Below are 25,627 nucleotides of genomic sequence, written 5' to 3'. Positions count from 1 at the left end.
GGTGGGTGGCAGCTCTGCCCATGATAGGGGTCTGGAACTGGGTGACTGTTAAAGTTCTTCCAACCCAAGTCATTCTGTGGCAATTCTATGACGAACCTTTACAGCGTATTGTAAGGTGCCTGCTGTAGAACAGGGATTGGACTCCGTGATCTCCTGAGGTCCCTTCCAACCCCTGCAATTCTGTGATTCTGTGCAGTACCTATGGAAATGAAACTACACACATATGGGCTCATTGAGATATATTGTTTTAGGTGCCTACCTTTAAGAATTGTATAACTTTCCTGCTTATTACTAATTCAAGTGCCTTTGTGTAAGTTTTTAAAGACAGATATAAGCAGAAATATGCATTTTGATTATTATAAAACACAGTGTATTTGCCACATTGATGAAGGAGCAATTAGCACTGCTTTGACAGCAGATCACTGCATCTTCCCTGCCTTCCATGTAAAACATGTAAAGTCACATTCAGTTTAAAGCTAAGTATTTGACAATAATAAAATGCAAAATACACCGAGTGTATTCATTGTTGCCATTTACTAGGAATGCTATACCCTCAGCTCCACACTACTGTGGAAGAGTATACTATGGTTTAACACCAAAAAATGAGTGTCTTCTGAATTGCAAAACCCCTCATTTAGTGAGAAATGCTTGGGAGTCTGATTTCTGTGGGAACCAATGGAATCTAGACATCTAAATGATGATCTACTGCCAGTCCCTGCAAGTTTCTAAAGTGACTGGACACCTGAGTAGCTCAGCCATGGGAAAAACGGAACCTTTCTAGGGGAGGTGCCTGGAGTCTCAGGCTGCAGATTGCTCTGTGCATATGGGCCCTGGCACCTGGAGGCACACTGTGTTCCATGCCACACTGGATGTAAAGCATAGAGCACAGCTCTACTGGAAAGGACTTGTGGGTGTTGGCACAAGGCAAGCTGTGTATGAGCCAACATTGTGACCTTGCAGCCCAGAAAGCCAACTATATCCTGGGTTGCATCAGAAGTGTGGCCAGGAGGTTGAGGAAGGTGATCCTGCCCCTCTGCTCTGTCCTGGTAAGACCACATCTGGAGTGCTGAGTCTCAGTACAGGAGAGACATAGACCTGCGTTCAGAGGAGGGCCACAAAAAAGTGATCCAAGGGATGGAACACCTCCCCTGTGAGCACAGGCTGAGAGAGCCAGGGCTGTTCAGGTTGGAGAAAGCTTCGGGGAGACCTGAGAGGGGTCTTTCGGTATCTGAAGGAGTGCTCTAAGACTCTTTAAGAGGGTCTGTTGTGATAGGACAAGAGGAAATGGTTTCAAACTAAAGGAGAGGAGATTTAGTTTGGATCCAGTAAGTTTTTTACAGTGCAGGTGGTGAGGCACTGACATGGGTTGCCCAGAGATGCAGTGGAAGCCCCATCCCTGGAGACATTGAAGGCCACACTGGATGGGGCCCTGAGCACCTGTGACTGAGCTGTAGGAGTCCCTGTTCATTGCAGGCAGTTGGACTAGATGGCCTCTAAGGGTCTCTTCCAACTCTAACTATTCTAAGATTTTTTAATTATTATGGCATGTGTGAAGTCTTCAAATTACCAGTCAGCTCTGACAGGTTTGTGGACACAGTGTGAGCTGCTGACTTGCTAGCTAGCCCGACAAAAGATGAACAGAAAATACATGAGCCTCAACATTTGTACACTGTAGGCATACGGCGTGGATGTTCATACAGCAGCAAAGTGAACGGTTAGTTACTGTGTGACTGGTGGCATTTTCACAAATCGCATCCAGCCCTCTGGGAGTAGGCATCGAGTCATCTACGCGTACGATACGGCACTGGCTGGGTGGAATCGGGGGACGGTCGCGCTCGCATTTCAGTAACTCGACGGAGGACGCGGGGATCCGCGGGGTGAGAGCCGCCACCGGGAGGCGCTTCCAGGAGCACGGCAACGTCGCCGGGCAGGGCTTCTCTTCGGCGCGACGCGCGGCGGCCGCCCAGCTGCCCACAGCGCGATCCGGGGCGCCGCTCCGCGCTGAGCCGCGTCTGGCACCGGCTTGGTCGCGGCCGCCGTTGAGTTCTGAAAACGCAGCGTCGTGCTGTCAGCGGCGCAGCCGGGTGAACGACCCTGAGCGCCACATCGCCGGCACTGGGCTGCCGCGCACCGCCCGCTCTTAATAGCGTCTCTTAAGAGGACGCGCGGACAGCTTCGGGAGCCGCTCTCACCGCGTGCATGTAACGCAGGGACCCGCGCACCCCTCCCTCCCGGCGCCTCACCGGCTGCGCGGCTGCTCACCCTCCTTAACCTGTTCCTTTAAGGGCCGCGGGGCGGGGTGGGGCGGGCGGCTCGCGGCCGCGCCGCCGCGTGCCATTGGCTGTCCGCACCGCACGGGTGCCCGCCCCCTCCGCGCACTGTTATGTCTGTGTCTCGGTGTCAGCCGAGCGGGGGGTGCGCATGCGCGGCGGGCGCCCATCTAGCCGGCGGGGCAAGGGCCAGCGCTGAGAGGGGGGCCGGCGCCGCCGTCGCGGCCGGCCGGGGGTCGGTGCGCTGCAAGGCGCAGAGGAGACGGAGGCAGCCGCCGCCACAGAGCAGCACCGGGCCGGCAGAGGATGCCCGCCGCACTCCCGCCGCTGCCGCCCTACGCGGCCGCCTCCGCGCCTTCATCTCCATGAATTAGCGCCGCGGGGTGGGGGCGGGGGCCGTGGTGAGCGCCCAGCGGAGCCGGCGCCCCAGGCATGGCCAGCGCGGTGAGTGCCCGGCCCGTTCCTCCTCGGTTCTGCTCTTTCTCCCCCGTTCCGGGCTCCCGGCTGCTGCTCGCGGCGTGCGGCATCTCCGGGCGCGGGGAGCAGGACTGCACCGCGACCGCGAAGCGGCTCCCGGCGCTGCCCTGGGTGGTGCCCGCGGCGCGGGCTCGGCTCTCGGGGTGCGCGTCCTTGGCCGCCCGCCCGGAGCTGACCGCCCGCCGCCTCTCCCCGCAGTGCGCCGTTCAGGTGAAGCTGGAGCTGGGGCACCGAGCCCAGGTCAGGAAGAAACCCACTGTGGAGGGCTTCACCCACGACTGGATGGTGTTCGTCCGCGGGCCCGAGCACAGCAACATCCAGCACTTCGTGGAGAAGGTCGTCTTCCACCTGCATGAGAGCTTCCCAAGGCCTAAGAGAGGTGAGGCTGTCCTGGGGAACGGGCGGCCGCCGAGCGCAGAACAAAAGCGGCGGCGCCGCGGGCCGCTCGTCGCCCTGCGCGGACTCGAGTGATCCAGCCGCTTCCCCCGAGCCGCCGCAGCCGCCCGCGGGTCCGCGCCTCGGGCACCTGCGGCCGCGCGGGACGAGCGCCTCCGGGACCCGGCCCGCGCGTTGCTCCCGCAGGCGGGGACGCTCCGGACCCTCCTGCGCCGGGGCGGGTCGGGTTCGTGGCTGCGCCGCTCCGGCCCTTCGCCCTTCCCGCGCCGCCGGTCCGACCCCGCCGCGTCCGGCGTTGATGAGAACTTGCGGAGCGGTGAGCGTGTGCGGCGACCGGGCCCGTGCGGGAGGTTGCGGCGGCCTTTTGTCTTCAGATCCGATCCGGTCGTGTCCTGAGCGCTGTGGCCGTTAGCGGAGGTAACGGTGTGAACAAAAGAAGGTGCTTTGTTTGTGAGAAGGTTTATGCACTCATGTAGGCGCGATGGTCTGCAGTTGTCTTTCGTCGGATCGGTAGTCATTATTGTCACATAGAGCTGCCGCTCCGTAGAATGACATCGAAAGGAGTCTGTTCTGTCCGGAGTACCTGGGGGAAATCGGGTGTTCTGGAAGTGGAGGACGGGACGTTTCTCTGTATTGAAATGGGGAAGATTTTTGAGGCAAGGTTAAAACACATATTCTCATTTAACATTTCTCAGTTCAAACTGGGACTTTCATATTTTTTGCACCCGTTTTGTTTTTTTTTCAATTCCTCGAGGATATTTGGTTCGCTTTAACCAAATGAACTGTAAGAAATGCAACACTTTGATGTTGATATTCTCTTCTAGAATATATGCTATTGTTTCTATTTTTGTCATTGTAAAGCAGAGTACATTTTTTTTAGCCTACGTGAAAGCAGAAAGGTATTGTACAAATAGTTTTAACGGCATATATGCAGTACTGCTACACGTGTGGTGAAATAAATTGCCCAGATTGCACAGTGAAGTCTTCTTTTCCTTCCTGTTTCCCGCTGTTTCTTGTGTAGAAAAGCATGGCTTTAGATTGATCTGAATAGCTTGGAAGAAAAACTGAGAATGGGTTTGAGTAGCCTGATAGGCAAACTAGCATTGTTTGTGCACAGTGGATGGGGTGATGTGTTAGAAGCAGTGATAGAATGTAGGTTTAATACTTTGAAGTTCTGTGACTGTCTAGCTGAGGCTTATGACACTCTCTGCTTTTATTACCTATTCTGTGTTTTCTGTTTTATTCTTGTCTGGCCTCAGGAGACATGACTTTGCAATCCAGGTTAGGAGTGATGTGGATCTTGGTAATAAGAATGTATTTGAGGACTTCTGCAAGTGAAAGATGGCATGGTTTGCTTCTGTGAATGCTTTGTGCCTCCAGCTGCTGAATTTAGTTATGCAGTCATTTAAGCTATTGTTTTAAAGTGTTTGGAGTTTTATTTATGTGCATCTTTTTCATGATGTGGCAACTGCTGGGAAAGATGCCAGCTTATATAGCTCGGGAGGGGACTTGTCATATTGTGATTGCACATGACTCAGATCACAGGATATGCTGTCTTTGGTGGGAGCAGTTGCAGTAAGACCATATGGTGAGCACTCTGCTTGCTCCTAGGCTTTGCTTAGCCTCCTGAAGCTGCAGGAGTGTGTGTGCTGGGGCAAGCACCAGAAATCTCAGGTTCTTGAAATCACAGTGGAAATGAGGAGTGCAGTGCTGCTGTGTTTGAGTCATCTAGTACGCTTGTGTTTAATGGGCTGGTGCTGATATGTGCCCTGTAAATGGAAATGTTCTGTGTGGTTTTTTTTGTTTTTGTTTTTTTTTTTAACTTCCAAATACAATTAAGATTTGGTTGATAATATTCTAGGTTTTCTTGCTTTGTAAGTCAGGGCTGCTAGTTGGATTCAACCTCAGGTGGCCTTCAATGCTGTAGCTGAAATGTTGCATGCTCACCAGGAGTAATGCGTTTGCTAGTAGTGCTAGTCAAGATACTTCCTCTCCATCACTATCTTGGAAGTTGTTACACACTTTAATCCTTTTCTATAAGCTAGCCTACCAGTAGAAGATGCATGGTAAGTTCTCAAACTAATCCTGAACCATGCTCTGAATGATGAGTGTCAGAATACTGATGAGTTGTAAAACTGAACTTCTTGGTGAATAATCTTTGTATCTCTGGATTATTGCTGTGAATGGCCACTCTAACATGTGTGCTTGCTAGAAAAAGTTCTAATTCATTAAATCTATTTGTTAAAACCTCGGATCAATTCAAGAATAATAAATGAATAGGCAATCATAGGTTTTATTAGCTCATAATGTGTTTCTGCTGCCAGCTCAGTTCTTATTATTGGCAGTTGTTCCAAACATCAAGGGAGGAGAGGAATTATTTTCTGAAGCAGCTTTTCAGTGCACTTGCATTGCGTGTTCGTGAGAATAGCTGTTTGAATGTCTGTTCGGCTTCAGCGTTGTTTTTGTTTCTCTCTTCTCCCTGAACCAGGATTTTGGATATACTGGAGGATGATGGTCAGTTTGCAAACAAAGCTGTGCTCGTGTGTTTGCTCTACTAGTAGCTGCTGCATGCAAGTTGGGTCCAGTATACTGAAATTGCATCATTTTTAAGGTGGGAGCACAGCTAGGAATGGCATTTGGCCTCTGGAGCACAGATAAGGCGGTGTGTGTGCAGGCAGGATAGGAAAGTGATGGTGACTGGCAAGGAACAATGTGTGTATAAACTGGAGTGACCTAGAAGGAGTTTCATTCATCTTCTGTCGTGTCTCACCTTAAAAACTTGAGCTTGGCAGTGGTTTCTTTGTTTTCAGTTGTTTGACTTATGGTGACCAAGTGCTTCAGTTTGTCTTCGCACAAAGGAGCACATAGCCATTCTCCTTGTTTTCCTGGTTCCCTGTGCTCTGACCCAAGGCTAAAGCATGTCTGTGGAGCAAAATGTGCCACTGGATTATAGGTAGTTTTGGTCCAGCAAGTAAGCTGTTCAGAAAAGAGAAGCTGGCGCTCTTCTCTGATAATATCTCTCATTTCCTCAGTGGCTAAGAAATTTAGAAATACTTCATTACTTTTCTTATCTGAGTGTTGGTGCTCTACAACAGCAATTTCACTTGCTATTTATCTTGCAGCATTTCTGTAAGGGAAAGCTTCTCTTTATACCCTTCAGTGTTTTTTTTTTTTTTTTAAGTACATGTCAAAAACTACGTTAGAACTGCTATGGTCTCAGTGGTTAAGTTCCTATTAAGTAGTGATAAGTCTTGACAAACAAAATCTACCTGAAAAAGAGGTGAACTAATACTTTTGAGCTAAGAACAGTGTTCTTAGAACAATGCAGGTTGCGGCACTGGAAGATTGCAGCTTAGAAAGTGGAATTTGTTGCTTTTCTTTGTGGTCCTGGGAGCAGCAATTGTTACTACATCATGTCATACCACAAAACCATCTTGAGTGATGGAAGTGGAACTGCTTATTATTCTGCCATAACATTCTTTAGAAAATCTGTGTTTCTGTTATTGACTTGTTGTTGTTTTTTGTTTTCTGATGGACATTTTAGTAGGAGTGTGCCTAAATAACCTAAGAACTTAAGTTAATTGTAGTTCTTCAATTTTCTTTTTTCCCTGGAGATTTTTTTTTTTCCTCCCATGTCTTATCTGAGCCTAGCCCACCACATGTGATTAGATGGGAATTTCTTTTTCTGTCAGTCTTACAGGTTCACTTTTGATACAGTGCTAGGTTTGATAATGCAATGTCGTGGCAGGCATTGCTGTTTTAACTTCAAGAGCGTTGTTGGCTGAGGACTAGCTTATCAGTGGATTTCAGCTGCAGCTAGAGAGAACTTCTGATGTCTAGTGGACATGTTTGTTCAACAGGAAACTCTTGAGATTTAATGTAGCTACTGCTTTAATAAGAGGCTGAAGAGCTTTAAGAGTATATTGGTGTTTTCAAGTGCAGTTTGTAATTCAGTCCAGCGTAAGTTACAAGAGCATTTCACAGTGTTCTTTCTCAAAGTGAATGAGAAGCAGCTGAATTTACTGATGCTCTCAAGTTTCATTACATGAGTGCCATCGCTGAGTACTGGCAGGACTGACAGTAAGATGCTACTTGTCTAGGAAAACCTTGTCCTAAGAAGTAATTTTATTTCTCTGGTAAGTCTCTAAACATGTTGATGCTTTAGTTGGAAGTATACAGTGTAATAGACTTGATTCCTAGATTGAGCAGTATACAGATGTTTTCTAAGTAAACAGACCTGGTGATCCATTTTCTTCTTTAAAACCACATATATTTTATCAGAAGTGATGTGCTGTGTGGGGTGACTTGCATTGAGGTTTAGTTCAACTGAAGTTTAAATGGAAGACTGAAGTGTGATGGTCTGTCCTTACAGACAGGAATTGGTGACTGTGCAGTCTGTAGTACATCAGTGTAACTGTACGTGTGAGTAACAAGACCTGCAATATTTCAAGCATCACTAAGTTATGCTTTTTAACTTTAATTTGCACACTTTTTATTTGTGGTTGAATCAAGTGTTCTGTAGCTTTTATTTTCACTTTTCTGGATAGAATGTCAAGTTTGTGCTAGATTTTTTTTTATTATTATTCCTATAAAGCATGTCTTTGCAGGGGTACTGACCTGTATCTGTTCTGATTGATTTCATAATCCATAAGAAATGCGCCTAGGTTACTAATGAAGGCCTATGGAATTTGTCTTGTGTCAATTTTAAATAACATTTCATGGCTAATACAGTGTTTTTAGTGTAGTAATTTGTGGCTAGGTCTCTTCTAAAGATAGAATGTTGATACTCTGTAACTAAGACTCAAAGGTGTTAAAAGGAAGGAAATGAATTGTAGTTTCAGGACAATCGTGAATCACAGCACAGAAGAATCCTAAGGATGTTCTGTGTAAGGTGAGATCTGCTGCATCTTCATAAGAGAAATGGGAAGATCTCAACGTTGTTAAATCAGTAGACAGTTAAAGTTATTAGCTTTCACTCCAGAAAATGAAAACAACTGGATTTGCTATTTGTTGTTGTTGGTCTGTCTACTGCTGTGCAGTTTATATCCTTGGGAAAGTTAAAGTGGAGCAAGATTTTGTTTGTTTATTTTTAATATCCATCTATTTATTATTACAGGATAGATAAAATGAGCTTCAGATACAGTTGAGATTTTTTCCACCTAGTGCTTTGTAAGATGTTTAATTTGGTCAGTTACTCTTCATGGTACTGTTAAGGGTATAGGGAGCGTTCTTTTAAACAATGATATACACTGTGATTAGGGATTTGAGGTTGTTTTGTCTTTGATTTAGGCTTTGGAATGAAGTGCTAGAGAGTTATTCTGTTCTTTGTTGTGTTGGGATCTGTGGAAAAGACTAAAAACTTTACATAGCTGATAATGCTCCGAACAGACAAGGAAAGTGCAGATTAATTTATAAAGGCTTAATCCAGTCTGTATGCTGCTGCATTTTTAATTCTTATGCTGGACATCGGCATGTTTAAAACAGCTAGGTTTAGTTTGTAAGGGATTGTTCTACTTTTTTACTTCCCAGCAGTGATTGATGAACAAAGTAACAATCAAATTCTAGCACTTGTGTACATTTGCATGAAAATTATGTTCTACAGCAGGATGAGGAAACACTTGGCTTCTCATTGAAAATGTTATTTGTTTTTTTTGTTTGTTTGTTTTTCTCGTGGCTTTTCATTGTGGTTTCTTGTTCATGAAAGGGAGGAAGAACAGAGTGGTATTTGAAATATTTGTACTTTCTGCGTGGGAAATTAATTCTAAGTGTCTTTTACTGCCTGCAGTTAAAAGATGCAGCTAAAATATTAATACTTAATACTAATGCTATTTATTACATGGTTCAAAAAACATAACGTTGCTGGTTAAAACTTCTTTAAAAAAAAAACAACAAAAATAAACACAAAAATAACATTAACACCACCTTTGCTTATTTCTGGTGTGCCATCTTTTTAATTGTACTGTGTTGTTTTTTTTAAGCCACATTAACAGATAAGTCTGCTGCTAGCAGGCTCAGTCAGTCATTGGTAAGTTTATTTCATCAGCCAGCTTGTGCTGCTGCCCCTGTGCGGAGCACTGGTGCAGAAGGGTCTGCTCAGGGGAGCTTTGGCCTGTGCCTTGCTGTTGTTGCTGGACTATGCTTGCTGTGGCAGTGTGGCCTGCTGCTGCTGCACCTCAATGACTGAACAGAAGTATTATGAACACAGAATATCTCTTGAAACAAGGGCTTTTAGATAGCTGCTCATGTTGGTAGACTTGTGAGGGAAATTGAGTATTACTTCTGTGTATGTTTAGTGGGAGGTGTTATTTTACCTTTCACTTGCTAACTTTAAAGGACAAATAATCCAGAAAAGAGTAAAGTTGAGATTCAGTTGAGACAGAACTACTTCCATAATGTGTGCTGGAGGCTTTGAATTTTGGAGCTTTCCATCGCGTGTGGGAAGTGGGGCAGATCTGAAAATGTTTGTGGTAACTCAGAGGAGCTTTTCTGTTGAAAGAGGGCAAAGTTTTACTGGGGAATTTTGCTTAGTAAGTGTTATCCTCTTGCATAGGTAAATCTTGGTATTCAGTACTGGACCAAAACTTAACGACAGTCTTTGCGCATAGTCTTACTTCAGGTGAGTGTTTTACTGAAGCACTCGATAAAATCCGTTTATAGCATGGCTGTTCCAGAGTGGTCACAGCACTGACATCATGCTTTACTGAAAAGCACCTTTAAAGAGAACAGCATACTCATAATTTTAAGCCATCACTGCAGTTTTTTGGAGTGTGAACTTGGGGAAACAAGCAGGTAACAGTATGCACGGTTTTGTTGTTTTTAGCGAAATCCAGCATCTAGCTGTTTTCAGCCAACACCCAGCTGATGTCTTTTGTTATCAGAAGGCCACACAGGCATTCGAGGTACTACTGACGTTTAGGATATGTGCACAGTGTATGCTCACTTGCTGTAGTCTTGGTGCTTGGGATTGTTGTTTTGCTTGTTCTTGCCTCTGAGCTCACTCAAGGCTGACTGCATGGTGCTGGGAGAAACAAAAAAGGATTGGAATTCTGCTGCTAGCAGATAAATTTGTGCTGGATTCACACCTGGATTTTGAGGGAGAAATTCCACATGCTTGAAAACTAAACACTGACAGTATTGGTGCCAGTCATTGCCTTAGTTGAGAGGCTGACCAGAGGATGGGAGCAGCGTTGTGGTAGTATCAGTAATTATTCCTTCTCTTATATCAAAGCAGCAGCATAAAAACTCAAACCAGATACATTTCAGTCATCTCACAAATAAGTGATATCGAGAAATAAAGACATAATCTAATGATAGTAGTAATATCTGGAAGTAACAAGCATGTACAGCACTTGAAATTTTTTTTTTTTGTAAAGCAAAACAAAACTTTTACTTTTCATTTAAAAATCCAGTCTAGAAGGAAATCTATGTGCTACCTCAGTGGCAGAAAATCTCATGAATTCTGTAGTACATGAAGATTATTTATATGTTTTGATGCTGCTTCTGTTACAGCTTTGCCTGCCTTAGCTGTAGTAGTCTGTTCTCATCTGTGATACAATTCATGTGCCGCTAGAATTCTAAATCCTTCTGACAGTCAACTACTAATTTGTTGCCTGGCTGTTATCATTGCTGTAGAATGTCTTTTTAAGGTTTGTGGTTTCTGTGAATTGCGCTTGAACCTAGCAAATGTGCCAGAACAGAAGTACAACTCCTGAAAATTTTTCCTCCTTTCTGTTGAGCCGGATATTATCCCATGCTGCAAAACATTGCTGTGATGTCTCCTCAGCAAAAAAGGATTTTACCTGTAACTTGCAGTCTGCTCGGTAGCTTGTTTGAGCTGGGCTAACAGAGGCAACAATAGGTTAGGTGTCTTTACTGACTGAAGAATAAAGATACTTTAGGGAGTTTGATTTCTCAGTCCAAGATTTTTTTCTTTTAAAGTTGGTCTTGCTGTGAGAACCAGTGCACTTCTTCGCTTAATAAAGAGGATAACTGGAACATCTAAATGAGTTCTGTGTCATGTGGGATTAGCCTTGTCTGTCTCTTATTCGTAAGTATGAGAAGGCAGCACTGTTACAGCCAGCATTTCTATTTACTGAACTAGCATCCTTTCTTACCAGGTGACTGGCTTTTAGTATTCTTTACAGCAAATCTTCCCCATACTGCTCCAATAAATGCATGTCATCTTAATGTAGGAAACTACCTGTAGCTCACTGTAACAAATGCTGCAAGGTATTTGCATTTACTGTGAAGTGATTCTCTGCAAGTTCTCTGTGGGCCTTTGGCAGTCGTGTAAATACACTGAGGCCAACCCTTGAATATAAATCGAATAAAATAGCCTGGCAACAGTATAGCTGATGAGTTTGCTTCTGCAAGCATTGCTGAGCTGTCGTAGCACCACTCTTCTACTGAGTGGGTGGAAGGAGAGTTGCCCTATCCATCATTAATGCAGTACTGCATTGGATCTCATTTGCCCTAGCAGGGAAGTAGGTTTTACTTCCGGACACCCCAGGAGGTCAGAAATAACTCCAGGGAAGCTGCAGCGACCTGTAGTCTTGATGCTTCTGCAGGGAGCTTTGTGTAATGATATTCTATGTGAATCTGATTACTGCAGTTTTGTTGCTCAGACAAGCAGTGACCAAACAATTTTAATGGGATGATGAATTTCAGAAACCCACTACAAATACCAACATCCACACACTTCTGACAAATATTGACCACATTTTTGAGTTGATTCCGTAGCTGTCCAGCAGTTCAAGTTGATACACCTACTGTGTTTAAATGCCTCTACTTTAAGAAACCTGAAAGTATTTGTGAGATGCTGCATTTATTCGAAGTCTGTTCTTAAAGTGGTAGTCATCAATTATTTTGGAATATATTTCAGGCTTTTTTGTTAAATGTTGAGCACATTTTAGGGTATGGAATGGGAAATTTTAATTTTTACTTGCAAAATTATTTCTAAACAAGCTAAATGTCTCCATTGAAGGTACACAAATGTAAAGATTTTAAATTTGACAGAAAGAAAGATTGTCAAATAAGCTGTGTGATGTTTTCGTTATCCTTTCCAGTGCCTGGAAATGAAATAAAAATAGTCTGGTTTCCCTGGAGCAGAACTGCTTTAGGTTACTTAATTGAATTTTTGGTATTATAAAAGCAAAGTTAAACAATGGCTGCAGACAGCAAGTTCTGTAATAAAAAATTGCTTAGTTATACTCCTCTACTAGTACTGGTTTTCATGGATATTTCTATATTAATGGCTGAGCTGCATGTTTTGTTGAAACTGGACTACTAACAAACTACTTGTTTGACTTGATTGACATTTTGATTATACAGTCCAAATTGTCTGTCAACTTCAGGTGAAACGTTTAAAAGCTTTTGGTTTCTCTTTTGTGTGTTTATGAATGGTTTGAATCTGGGAAGTTGTCACTTTGTATCTAGACTACTGAAAATTTTACATTTTGGTTTTAGTTTCTTTCTTAGTGTTCTGACTGAAGTCTAGTTAACAACAACTTCTTGATCAAAGTCTTGATCACTGCTTTTTGTATGTCCTTCAAATTATGCATTTAATATGTAAATGTTAATGTTTAGGTATATAGTTACCATATAGTCCATAAATGTGTTCATATGTATTGTAGTGTTAGAAGCTTAACAGCTTATTTTTTTTTTACTTGAACCATAAGTGTTTTGGAATTCAATGCAGTGATTAGATCAGCATGTTTGCCTTCAGGCATCAGTCATGTAATCTAAACTCTGCCGCAAATTTCTGTCACATTACTTATTTGAAAATAATACTACTCAGTAAAACGAAACTGGCATCTATGTCATTGTATGGAAAAACAGTGAAGCAAATAAAGACTGCCATACAGTAAGGCACTGAAGGTATGGCTTAGTTTACCTTCCTCTTCCAGCTTTCCAGACAGGGTTATCTTCTTTCAAATGTTTTGTGCAGCCTGTTAAACTTTCCATTAATCTTAAGTAACTGGTCTCTAAACTATTTCTCTAATAAAATATTTTCACAGAGGCAATGTGGTGTCTCACCAGCTTAACAGTGAATTAGTGATAAAATAAGTAAAAAACACACAAGCTTTTAATCACATAGCTGTGGTTCAAAGACAACTCTTTTTCCTGCCAAAGTTGAAAATAGCGGACTTCATAAAAAAAAATTAGGCAAAACTCTGCATGATCATGAGAGGTTGTTTCTTCAAAAGTGCCTTGAAAGAATGGAGAGGAAAATCGGGAAAAGGCATGGATTACAGTTTATTCCTTTTGTTTTGTTTTCCATGGGGACTTTATGAAAGAACTCTTTCCTGTGCTAGAGACAGTCAGGTTTTTGTTTGTTCTTAAAAGGAAGGATTAAAACCAAAATTATGTATTTTGTTAGGATGGTATTAACTCTATGTAGCACTCTATGTTTTGCCTATGAATTTACTCAGTGCTGAAGAAAAGATGGGACAGGTGTGCAGGAACATTCTGGCCTTGCAGTTTGTATGGTCTACACACATCAGGTAAAAGTTTTTAGTTTAGTTTTTAGCCTGTGCATATCATTAGCTACATGTTACAGTGGACTATCAGTGTATTTCTAATTTATCACTGGTAATGTTGGTGGTTGGAAATAATATCTTCTACTGCACTGTTAGGTAGTTTCACTGTTTCCCTTTACTGTTTATGATTGTTCCCCATTCCCTTCGTTGTCTTTCATGCCAGAGAAGGTGAGAAGAATGCTTAAACTTAAAAATGGGCTTCCAAACTTGCAAATAAATATTAGAGAATCAAAAACACATCTGGTATGCTTTCCGTCAGCTTTCCCCAGTTATCCCTGACTCTGCTTTCCGTGAAGCAGTGTTGACTTAAGCAGTTGCTGTATGTTACTCATTCCCTGTAACAGTTAAGTCAGCTTAGTGTATTGATGTGAGGTAACAAACTTAGAATAGTTTTCTTATTTGGATTAAAGGAATAATGAACTCTGGCTAGTACTTATATACTCAAGCAGATGGATTACAGTTCAGGTCTTATTAAATTGTACTTTAATGAGGCAGAGAACTTTTCTTTTCAAACCCAACTGGTAGTTTTTAACTGATGGGGATGATGCAAGGCTCATGAGAATAATGTGGTGTACGGATTTCCTTACTGGGCCAGAAGAATATTTGAACAACTTTCCTTTCAAATATGATTATCCCAACGGTAAGATTTTTATGTGTTCCTGTTAGAATGTCCAGGAATTGATGTTTCATCTGCCCTCTGTCTTTTTGAAGTTAGTTTTTAGCATTTCTCCAAGTTGGCTTTGAAGTTCTGTAGTTAAGCTGGGATATCAAAGGGCTAAAGGAATTCAGCCATAATTGTTTTATGGCTTGCCAGAAATCAGACCTATTTGTATAGGTAGCACAGAAAATAGCTGTTATTTGACAATTTGGTGCCATTTATCTCTAACATTTAAAAAAAAAAAAAAAAAAAAGTTGAATGGGTATTTTGAAAACAGGAACTAAGTTGTAAATGAAAATTGCTTTTCTGTTTTCTCAAAGGAACAAGAAGGAAATAGTTCAGGAAACTTTTTATTGAAGTAAAGTTAATGAGGACCCTGTCTACTTTAAGAATACATAATACTGTACTTGCTCTGTGAAACTGTTTGTTCTCGTAGTACAAAAGCATGTAATCAAACATGTGGAATTAGAAGGACTTAATTGCTGAGTAGTGAGATGAGTAAATTCATGGAAACTTATGCTGTAGCTGGAGTAAGTTTTCTAGGTGACAAAGTCTGGAAACTAGAAAGAAGTCATATTATAAGTATATGTATGATCCCCTTGTCTTCTGAAAATCTTACACTAAATTCATGCCCAAGCGTGATTCAAGTCTCAGCAGCTAAGTGAAGACTGGAAAGTATAGTAGAATTCTTTCTCAGTTGCTTGGGGAAGACATCCTGGAAACATGTTGGCTATTATACTTGAGTTAAAAAAAAAAAAAAGGCACTGGGTCCCCCTGAGTAATGAGTTTTTGAGTGTTCTGTTGCTTTAAAATATATTGACATGCATCTGGTGACAACAACTTACTTGTATTTGTGTTCATTTTCTGTTAACTGTATTGAGTTACTTAGGGGTTCTCATTAATACTTATAAGTATCCGAACTGTGGGAGTCAGAGACATGGCCAACCTCTTCTCAGCAGTCTGTGGGGACAGGATAAGGGGAAACGGCCACAAACTGCAGCACAGGAAGTTCTGCACCAATATGCGAAGGAACTTCTTCACAGTGAGAGTGAGGGAGCACTGCAACAGGTTGCTCAGGGAGGTTGTGGAGTCTCCTCTGCACATATGCAAGACCTGCCTGGACACCTATGTGCGCAGCTTGCTGCAGGGGGCCTGCTTTGCAGGAGGGCTGGGCTCAATGATCTCTAGAGATCACTTCCAACCCCTACAATTCTGTGACTCTGTGGATTACCCTAGTGTTACAGTTTCAGTGGCAGGCAGATAGACACCCCAGAGCTGTTTGTTCACTAATCTGCAGTGGGATGGGGATGAAACTAGTAAGGAAAATGAAAGAATTTGAGAGATGAGACAATTAAATGGGAAATAAAAGTAGGAAAAATAGGGAGGGAGGGGAAGAAGTAGAAAAAGCTAACAAACAAACCTAGTAACAGCAACAAGAGTCAACAAAACAGATCATTCACAATGAAGTTACTCATCACTAGCTGTCTGATGCCTAAGATAGTCACAGAATGGCTTGGGTTGGGAGAGACTTTATTCATCACTTATTCTATGCCATCTCCAACTCGCTTAGATCTTAAAATTTCCACTGTTGTTATTTGCTCCTCCTGTCCTTTGATACCTGAAGAGAGATCATTCCCTTAGTCTCTGGACTATCCCTTTAAAATGTCTGCAGAGATAATTTTAATCCTTGACTTTGGGCTCCGTCTGTCATAATGATCCTTCCAGATGGGAGAGATGATGTGTGATGCTGGCTTGTTGAATGCCAAAGCTTGTTTTGGTCTCATCACTTCTGTGCTGTACTGTTTCCATCAAGATTAATTCTCAGTACCGCTGTGTCAATGTTATTACTGTAATGTCATTGATATGATGTATAATAAACATAGTAATTATGATATTTAGCGAATGTGTGATTCAAATAATTGAATAGTTTCAGCTCAAATCAAATCCACTTGAGGTGCATGTTGGACTTCTCCATCCTTTTGTATAACTCACTATGTGTACCTAGGTCCTCCATACCAGGGGGGCTTTATCTTCTTGTCTTGCTTAATTGCAGCATATTCCACATTTACAGAAAACTTGTGCAAAGCGTGTCCATGCTCAAGTCCATCCCTTGATTCTGAGCCCATCCTTATGTTGCATCTCTCCCTCGATAGCCTGAGGTGTCATAGGCCCACCAGCCTACACATAATTCACCCTTATATTGCAGTCCAGATTTATTGGAGCAACTAAAATCCTGACTCACTTGCTGATTGTTTTGATGTTCTTCAGCAGTCCAACTCTTGGATATGTGAGCTTCTATGTGACTTGCTTTTAGAACCATGTTCTCTACCCAGGAAGCAGTATCTTTCTACAATGCAGCAGCCTTAATGGGTTTGCCATAGGAGCGTTGGAGGAATTACTAGTACCTTGTTTAGAGGAGTGATGTAAAAAAGTATTCTCTGGGATACTGTTCCTTGGCTTATGGTCATGTCAAGTGTTGGGAGACCTTCTTTCCTTTGTTTAAAGCATTTAAAGATATGTGAATAAGTGTCAGGCTCTCCTAACTGACCCTAAAGCCACTGCCATGTCTGAATATGTATCTATAAAGACATGGAACTGCATCTCGTTTGTGAAAGTAACAAACCCAGTTGCTAACTGATATAGAACTCTGCAATTACAGTGGCATCAAGGCATTAGTGTTGCTCAAAGTGAGGATTGTTGAGATAGTTGGTACCTAGTTGGCAGTAGCCTCTGCTCTGTAAATAAAGCTGAGGACATTCATCGTGATGAGAGTAAAAAGTGTTCCAACCAATGGGTGGGAATTTAAGGTCCGTAAAAACAATAGGAGGGTGCATAATTCCTGCAAAATTCCACTTTGCTGCTCTTCCTGTGCTGCTGTAAGTGCATGGTAATGTCCAAACTATTTTTATAAATTAGGCATGTCTGATTTTATTTTTTTTTTTTTGTCCCTGCTCTTTCTGGTTCTCAAAAGCACCAGTGCCTGGATAGACATTAATGATATCTTAAAAAGCAATGAGGTCAATACAGCTGTATGCTGCTTGCATAGTACATGCACAAGGTTTAGTAACTCTAATATTGGCCTACCTATGTGAATCTCACACTGTTAACTCTTCCTCTATGAAGGAAGGAGATTTTTCATATCTCATATGTTAATGCTATTCTTTCTGCTTGCTGGCACTCCTGCCTTTTGTTCTTTATTAACATCTCAAGCATCCCTGTCTTTTGTATCTTTTAGAAACTAAACATTGATTGCTTTAGTAATCTGTTGTATTGAATCCATTAATTTTTTTATCTGTTGATTTAAAGCTATTTGCTCTCAAGTTTTTTTTTTTTTGTCTGGTTTTGTTCTCAAGACTTTGCTTCTGCTCAGTTTGTCATTTCTTGCTTGAATATTCCCTTCTGTCTTGAGTTGTCTTGCTATAATATCTGCAGCTGTTCTGTCTTGTATGTATCTTCCATTTTCTCAAGCAGCGCTTGAATTTCAGTTCTTGGGCTCCTGTGTGAGACAGTTATGTTCTTGCTGGCCTGGGATTATCCAGAAGTTGCTGATGAGGATTTAGATGCTGTGAACTTTGGTATTGAATGCTTTACCCAATTCCTTTTCAAAACTCATTTCCAGAAGTGGAAACCATCTACTTGGCCATCATATTGGATCCACTAGCAGGTGACATCTAACTAAGGACATCCAAGCAACTGGAAAACTTACTATAAAGCTTACTATTTAAAACTGTAAGCTGATACATAAATTGTGTCTTCATAGGGTTATTTTGCAGTTCACTTTTCTCCAGGTAACTTGCATGGAATGTGACAATGCTCTTGGTTGTTTGAGAGCCACATAGTTTACAACTGTTTTTGTTTCCCATCTTATTTACGTTCTTAGTTTTTAACACTTTTAGCTGTAGAACAATGAAAATTTGGAGACTTTGGATATGTCTTGAAATTTTTACACTTGTGGTGTACTAATTTTGACCGGAATATATGAAGGGAGGCTTTCCATCTATAGCGTGGCTATAGTCATTTTACTTCCAGCACATTCCTACTAATGCGTTTTTATGAGCTCTTAATTGGTTTGTGTCCTGAAAGAGGTTTCAATTAAAAGGTAGTAATATTTATTCTGGTTGGCGCGAATCTCTGAACTGTATTAAGTTCTCCAGAAAAGAAGTACTTCTGCTTCGGTTAGCAGTTGTAGTTTGCCTCTTTCTTCATTGCATAAAGGGTGCCAAGGAGCTGTGCACAGCACACGGTAAGTGAAGTGGCTTTGTGAATACTCTGTTTAGTTACATCTCTGTTGTCAGCTCCTAAAACATGAATAATATGACATATCTGGTTATTTTAGTCTTAATACAATAATTGAGGGAACCTGAAGAGTTTTATTTTTCATTGCTAGTTATTGTTGCCAATGCAGTGTAGTTCTCAGAGAAAAATATGGAGTGTATCTGTTCTTACTCTGAGCTTTGAGTGCCTAAGATGCTTTAAATAGTAATGGGTCACTACAAGAGTTCTTGTTGATACCATCCTTTCTAATATGCTACAGCTATGCCGTTATTTTCTGTAAAAATTTTATAGCGAAAAGGAACATAATTCCTTTTAAACATCTATAAAACAAAATACCTGGTGAAAAATGCAGGTTGTGGGCGTACCTACCAGGCTGAATTCCCATATGACTAATCTTACTGTGCTTTAGGTAAGGCTGAAGATATGTTCTTCCAGAGCAGCTCAATACCTCCTATTAAATTTTTTTGGTTCTATTCCTCCTTCTCAAAGATGGTTGTGCTCTTCTGTATGTGAACTGCTGCTGTTTTTCATGTGACAGCAGTGTGAGCTGGACCTTCATTCAACAGGAAAGAACTTTAAGTCCTTCCAACTACTTCTGATTCTGAGCTCTGGAGAAGTCATTTTCTGTTGGGTTCGTGGGCTGAAGTGACTGGCTATAGAGCTACAGGCATCCAGAACTAATGGGAGAGGTGGGAGTGAGGGCTGAGAGCTGGAAAGGAACACAAGACTCCCTCTTCTGACTTGAAGTCAGATGAGGTAGGATGTCATGTTTAAAACAAAGCGCATCATCTGACTGTGTTTAAAAAATAATAATAATAATCTCCCTCCTGAAGATGGGTTGTAATTAAAATATGACTTGACTTTTGATTTGGTCTGCCTCTGGTAAGTTTAATTGAATGAAAACTGTCAGGACTGAGAGTAATGGCATGAAGCTGTGATGGGAAACATTTAAAAGCTCTTCAATGAAAGGGTGGTCAGATCCTGGAACAGGCTTCCCAGGGCAGTGGTCATAGCACTGAGTATGGTGTTCATGAAGCATGTGAACACAGCTCTCAGATATATGGCTTAAATTTTGGGTGGAACTGTATGGAGCCAAGAATTGGATCTTCTCACTGCTTGTATGTCTCTTTCAACTCAAAATATTCTGAAAAACCCTTTAACTATCCTGTTTTTTGTTCCCTCTCCCAAAATACTCTGACTTAAATAGAAGAGTAAGATGTTATTGCCAGGTTTACTTAGTGGGAAAACTCTGTGACATGTCTCTTTTCCTACTTGCATTCAACTGCCTGGAGGTGGTTTGTGGACAGCTATGATAGAAATATATTTTTTTATTACTGAAGTATTTGAATATTATTCTAGTGGTAGAGTATAAAGCATGATTCTTCTATTGATAAAAACTTCTCCCAAATCAGATGGCCATTTTCTTTAAAATATTCATAAAATTGATTTAGGCCTTGTGATTAAAATAGTGTAGCTCAAAGAAAAAATACCCATGCTTATTATTTCATGGCTTTTTATATCTAGAAAATAACTGGACTTAATGGAAGGTATCTCTTCCAGGAAAGTTCAGATAACTGAGTGTGAAGGGTTAGCTTCTGGTATTGATTGCTGAAGGTGCTGGTAGTACTTCATATATTTGAAATACATTTACTGACATACCAATATGCATATACTACATGTACACTACTCAACATATATTCAGTACTGAATGTTTTTAAACTTCATTATAGAAAGTGTGGTAAGTTTACGAGAATGTAGCAGGAGGTTTACGTGGGGAAACATAACCATACCTGTGTTCAGTTTTGACCTTCTCACTACTAGAAAGACACCGAGGCCCTGGATTGTGTCCAGAGAAGGGAAGTAAATCTGTTGAGGGGTCTGGTTCAATATTGGGAAAACTTCTCCAAGAGAGTGGTTAGATGCTGGAATTGGCTGCCCTGGGAGGTAGCTGAGTCACCACCCCAGGAGGTGTGCAAGAAACTTTTATGGGTTGCACTGGGGGACACGGTGAGGAAATGTTGGTGGCAAGTAAATAATTGGACTAGACGATCTTGGAAATCTTTTTCGGCCTTGGTGATTCTATGATTCCTGAGTTGTTGCTGTTTTGGAAGACGGGAGTGACGTTGGATATCCTACGGTCTTCAGGCACCACTCCCATTCTCCGTGGTCCTTCAAAAGTGTTAGGAAGCAGTTTCGCAGTCACTTCTGACAGCTTCCTCAGCTGGGACCATGGATCGGTGTGTATCGGATTTGCTTAGATCTCTAACTGGATACTCCTCAGTCAAGGGGAATTCTTCTGTTCTCCAGACTGTCTCTTACCTTCAGGATCTGGAATTGCCAAGGCCACCCTTAGCAGTAAAGACTTAAGTAAAGAAGGCATTTGTTTGGCAAAATCAGGGGTTATACATTAAAGTAAATTAAATATTAAATATATTAAATATTAAAGAATAGATAATGTATGCTGGATTCTTTCTGGTGTGCTGAAATGTTTGTGCCAGAATATAAATTTATTGAACTTACTTTTGGAAGTCTGTCCTTATCTAAATTAATACAATTGCTGGAAGCAAAATTCTGACTGACTATATATATATATATGTATATTTATATTTGTCAGCTGAGCAGTGCCAGTATAAGCCTCAAAAAGAGGCAGATGGACAACTTGGATATTTGCTGTTTGAGGTAACATAAGTATAAAGTAATGCTGAACACCATGCAACTGTGACCAGCGTTGGCATTAGATGGAAATGGTTAGAATCTGGTCTGTATTTTTCCTTCCTTCCTCAAATTGAGTCTGAAAAGAAGCCTGTGGCAAGCAGAAGGTCTTATTCTTTATTCATCAGTTAGTATTACTGAACAATGGAAGGGCTAACTGTGTCACAAGACTCAGTGGTAACAAAAATATAGTTTTGCTGGTATCTTTTTTTTTTTTCTCTCCATAATGCAAAGCAGCAGTTCCTTAGCAAGAGCTTTCCTGGAACAACAAACACAGGACTAACAGCAGAAGCCAAGTGTATTGTAAGCCAGTTTGCTTTGGGTGAGGCAGTTTGGTCAGAAAATGGTTTGACCCCTTCAGTTAGCTGGGCCAAAAAAGCCAGTGGCTGACCACGTTCTAGGAAACAGAAGCATTTCAGATCCGCAAAGTTTTTCAACCAAAACCTATTAAAAACAACAACAACAAAACCCACCACCACAACAAAATAACCCAAACAACTCAGATCCTTTTCATTGTCTTTTTTTTTTTGTATTCATAGTTCTACTTTTTAGTTTCCGTCTTTCATTCTGTCATGTCTAGGTGATAAACTACATATGAAAAGCTTGAGATTTGCAGAGATCTGAAAGACTGACCCTTGAGAGAGGCAGATGATGATGAACATTGACAATCTCTTTATTTAAAAAACAAATAACAAACTAAAGGAATAAGATAGAGTTGTATGGAAACATACATTTGTGTTTGTTAGGTGCAACTCTGTATCCAGAAATGATGGAGATGAATAAGGCCTTAATTTTATTTTTTTTTATATTTTTTTTCTGGTAGGTAGTGTCACCTTGGCTGTGTGTCAGGCCTCAATTTAAGGTCTGTCTGAGAGTCTCTTGCCACTTCTCACCAGGCTGTCAGTTTCTTGCAGAAAATAATCGAATGGAAGGAAATGGAAAGATTTGTTTTGCTATCTCATTTCAGCTTTTCTGGGTGTTGTCGTTGAGCAATCAGCCTGCACATCAGGGTGTTAAGCACTTCTCAACAAAAAGGGGAGATGAGGAAAGAGGGCAAGTGAATTTTAAGGAAAAGACTCAGTGCCATATAATGTGAACACAGAAACTTTGAACATATATTTAAATCAGTCCTTGACTATCAAAATGTAAAGACTGTGTCTTACACATCTGATGTGAGTAATCCTGTTCTTAGTCTGTGCTGGAAACCCTTTTTTGTATTCTGAGGATACAATTAGACTTTCTCAGGAAACAAGCTGTGAAAACTGCAAAGTAAATGATCTAGCAATTGGATGACTATGGTACTGAAAATTTCGATTGGATGTCAGATGAAAAAATTGTAACTTGATTCTTCACATACAAAGAAAGTGAACTTTGTTCTCAGAGTCTTTCAATAAAATGCTGGGTGTATTTGAAGTTCTGCAGAAGAGTTTTATCTGGTGAAAATTTCTAGGCTGTACTGTTTTATTGTTTTGGTTTTTTTTCTAATTTTTCTAAGATGATTGGGAGCAACAACATTTTGTAGTTTTTTTTTTATGGTAGTTCTTCATAATGAAATGCAGGGCTTACGACTTCTTTCACATTGATAGGATTTTTAATTTAGTCATTATTTGTTGAAACTTAATAAAAAAATTGATTGTTTTCCTGGCTCGTTTGGACACTTATTAACGCCTTCTCCGTTTCTTCCTGTTGATGTGACTGTCATTCATAAGCTTTCTCATAGATACTATTTTTTGAAAAAAATAGATCATTTGTTTATCTTTTTCTTGTTCCAAACTCATAAGACAAGACATGCAGGCACGTGATTTTTGCTGTTTTCTTTATAGTGGCTCTGAAATATGAATAATCCTTACTCCTTGCCTTTCAGTTTTAACTTGGATACTGAAACTACTTATCCAGCTTCATCCTACTACTTTCTCTCCTTTTATATTTCTTTTGCTCATCTCTGACAGTGATTCAAATGGGGAGATGGTCTTCAGACTGATCTGGGGAAGCTGAGTCCTTCTTCCATTAAGATTAGAAGTCACCTCCTCAGCCATCTGTGGAGCATGTGCTTGGCCTTTTAAAATGGAAAAACTTGATTTTGGAGAGAAAACTGCCTAGCAAAAAACACTGAGAAGAAAGGGGCTTTAACTTGTCAAAAAATGCTTTGTTGTAGTGCTGGTGTTGAAAAGACCTTTGAATTTGTAGTTTTAAGTGAACAGAAAATCCCTGAGACTTCTCACTGTCTGGGAAATTCCTGCAAAAAATGAGTGTGCGCAGTATTTAAGTAGTTGGGTTCAATTTATTAATAAAGGAAAGGGTTAAAAATAAACCTCTGTTATATTAAGACTGATGTTTTAGGGAAGATAACTGAAACTTGGTCTTATAGTCAGGGAACTGTTCTCAATTTAACTTGTGTTCAGACCACACTGCTAATTAGAGCAGACAAATGGGAAGTGTGAGCAACTTCAGACACCAAATTGTGACTTGATTTGGTACTTAAGCACAAAGCAGTGTAATTTGGTTCTTTATAGGAGATGACACACAAGAGGCCTGCAAAATAGCATCATCCCTTTTTTATGACTGTTCTTATGCCCTGCAGATGTATTTTAGGGTATGCTGCTAGTACATGTAGTGGAGCAGCTTCTTCTAAGTGTCTGTGGTGAGGGAAGGTGTGTAAATGTAGGGGGTCATCTTTGGCTGGTCAGAAGTTATGTCCAAGACTGAGTATATATTCAACATCATGTTGAGAAGGAAAGGGTAGTTGTTGCTTAGGTATGTATTTGTAACGGAGAAAATGCCAGTGTTGTTTCTTATTCAGTGATAGGTAGTTAAATTCACTAATATAAACATAGCTGAAGAGTTGAGAAGTAAGTGAAAATCTTCCTTTTTCTGTTTTGATCTGTGTCTTGGGATTTATTTAATTGTAAGGAAAATACAGTCTTATCTCTTTGCTGGAGAGGCCATATTTGTGAGGGTTTTTAGAGGAATTATGATTCTTATAATGTTTTCATAACTGTTAGTTTTTGGATACTGTTCCTGGAATTGAGTAAAGGTGGGAACAATTTGGATTTCGCCAAGTTGACTTTGGAAGGCTGGAAAAGTAAAACAGCAGAAGTTAGGGAAGGGGATAGAAGGTTGAAGAGAACTGGCACTGAACATAAACTTCAAGGAGTCATGAATGCTAAATAAGGAGAGAACAGCTTGTGATAAATAATCTGATTTTCATTTCACCATACACAGTTTTCTAGTCTGCTCTTTTAACTATAATTCTAATAGTTTTGAGAGTTAATCCTCAGAAATACATGGTTTATACTTTCAAAAGTCACTTGAGTTAGGTTTGATTGATGAAGTCAGCAGTGGCGTTTTACAGATGTGTCGTCTTGCAAGAAATATGACTTCTGAAAGCTTTAGTTGTTCAAGCTAATATTCCCATGCCTTACATCTGTTTGTGACCTTTTTTTTTCCTCCAGGGAAAAAACTCTCCAAAAGTCATTCTGCTTGATTTCTCTGCAGAAAGGGAGGAAGGAATGCTTAAAAACTGTCTACCTGAGTAGCAAGGGCTCTGCTGTTCTCTGGGAAACATACATTTTTCCATGCCTCTGAAGCACATGAATGAAACTTGGTGGAAGAATTAATTTTGATCTAAATACTTGTTTTTTTTGCTGTTCCAAATTTAGAAACTGTTCCACTTTTTCCTCTTGTGAATCTTTCCATTGAATCGTATTTTTTTACACATGCTTCTTACGACACTGTTTCTTTTCTCATTTGCTTTGCTCTCATGTTTTTATGTCTAGATGGAAATTCTGCAATACAGTTCCCTTCTATGTATAAAGACATGGAAGTGCTTTTACTTATTTCATGGCTCTACTAATAGGCCCTATCTTCCATGACGATAAGGAGAAAAAATTGTTGTAAACTTTACCCCATTTTAACTTTTTTGAGTAAAAGTAGTTCTGTGTGGGCATATAGAATATTCATTAATTGTGTTTTAATGAATTATGTAAATTTAAAATTTTGTCCCCTTTATACGAAAGGCATGCCAGTATAAAAAGTAGTATTACTAAAAATATTTGAAGATTTTCCTTCAAATAAAAACATTGGAAACTCTTTACTGTTTCTCAAAATGTCTGAAATGTGTTACATTTTCTACTATTCTTTTGGAGATAACTTGCTGACTTATGACTGGCTTTTAAGTTACTTTATCTGTATGATCTACAAAATAATTTTCTGATTTCTGAGTATTCTGTAATAATTACTTTATTATGAAGGCCACAGACATCTTTTTCATTACGTCAAGGACTATCAAGTATAACAATCTT

General features: G+C 40.8%; 1 protein-coding gene across 2 annotated transcripts in view; it reads left to right on the top strand.

Moving 5' to 3' along the window:
• The first annotated feature begins 2,679 nt into the window (after positions 1-2,679).
• Positions 2,680-25,627, top strand: part of MLLT3 (MLLT3 super elongation complex subunit) — a 108,771-nt gene continuing 85,823 nt past the window's right edge. For both annotated transcript variants that reach the window (XM_042826917.1, XM_042826916.1), the window contains exons 1-2: positions 2,680-2,714; positions 2,946-3,126. In XM_042826917.1, the coding sequence (XP_042682851.1) occupies positions 2,703-2,714; positions 2,946-3,126 (193 nt within the window). In that variant the 5' untranslated portion in view covers positions 2,680-2,702. The remainder of the gene's footprint in view (positions 2,715-2,945; positions 3,127-25,627) is intronic.

Source organism: Centrocercus urophasianus, unplaced genomic scaffold, assembly GCF_019232065.1.
Source record: "Centrocercus urophasianus isolate 14NV4802_14NV808 unplaced genomic scaffold, USGS_Curo_1.0 seq_27, whole genome shotgun sequence".
NCBI lineage: Eukaryota > Metazoa > Chordata > Aves > Galliformes > Phasianidae > Centrocercus > Centrocercus urophasianus.
Note: the sequence above shows the minus strand (reverse complement) of the source record. Positions and strands in the feature narration are given on the sequence as shown.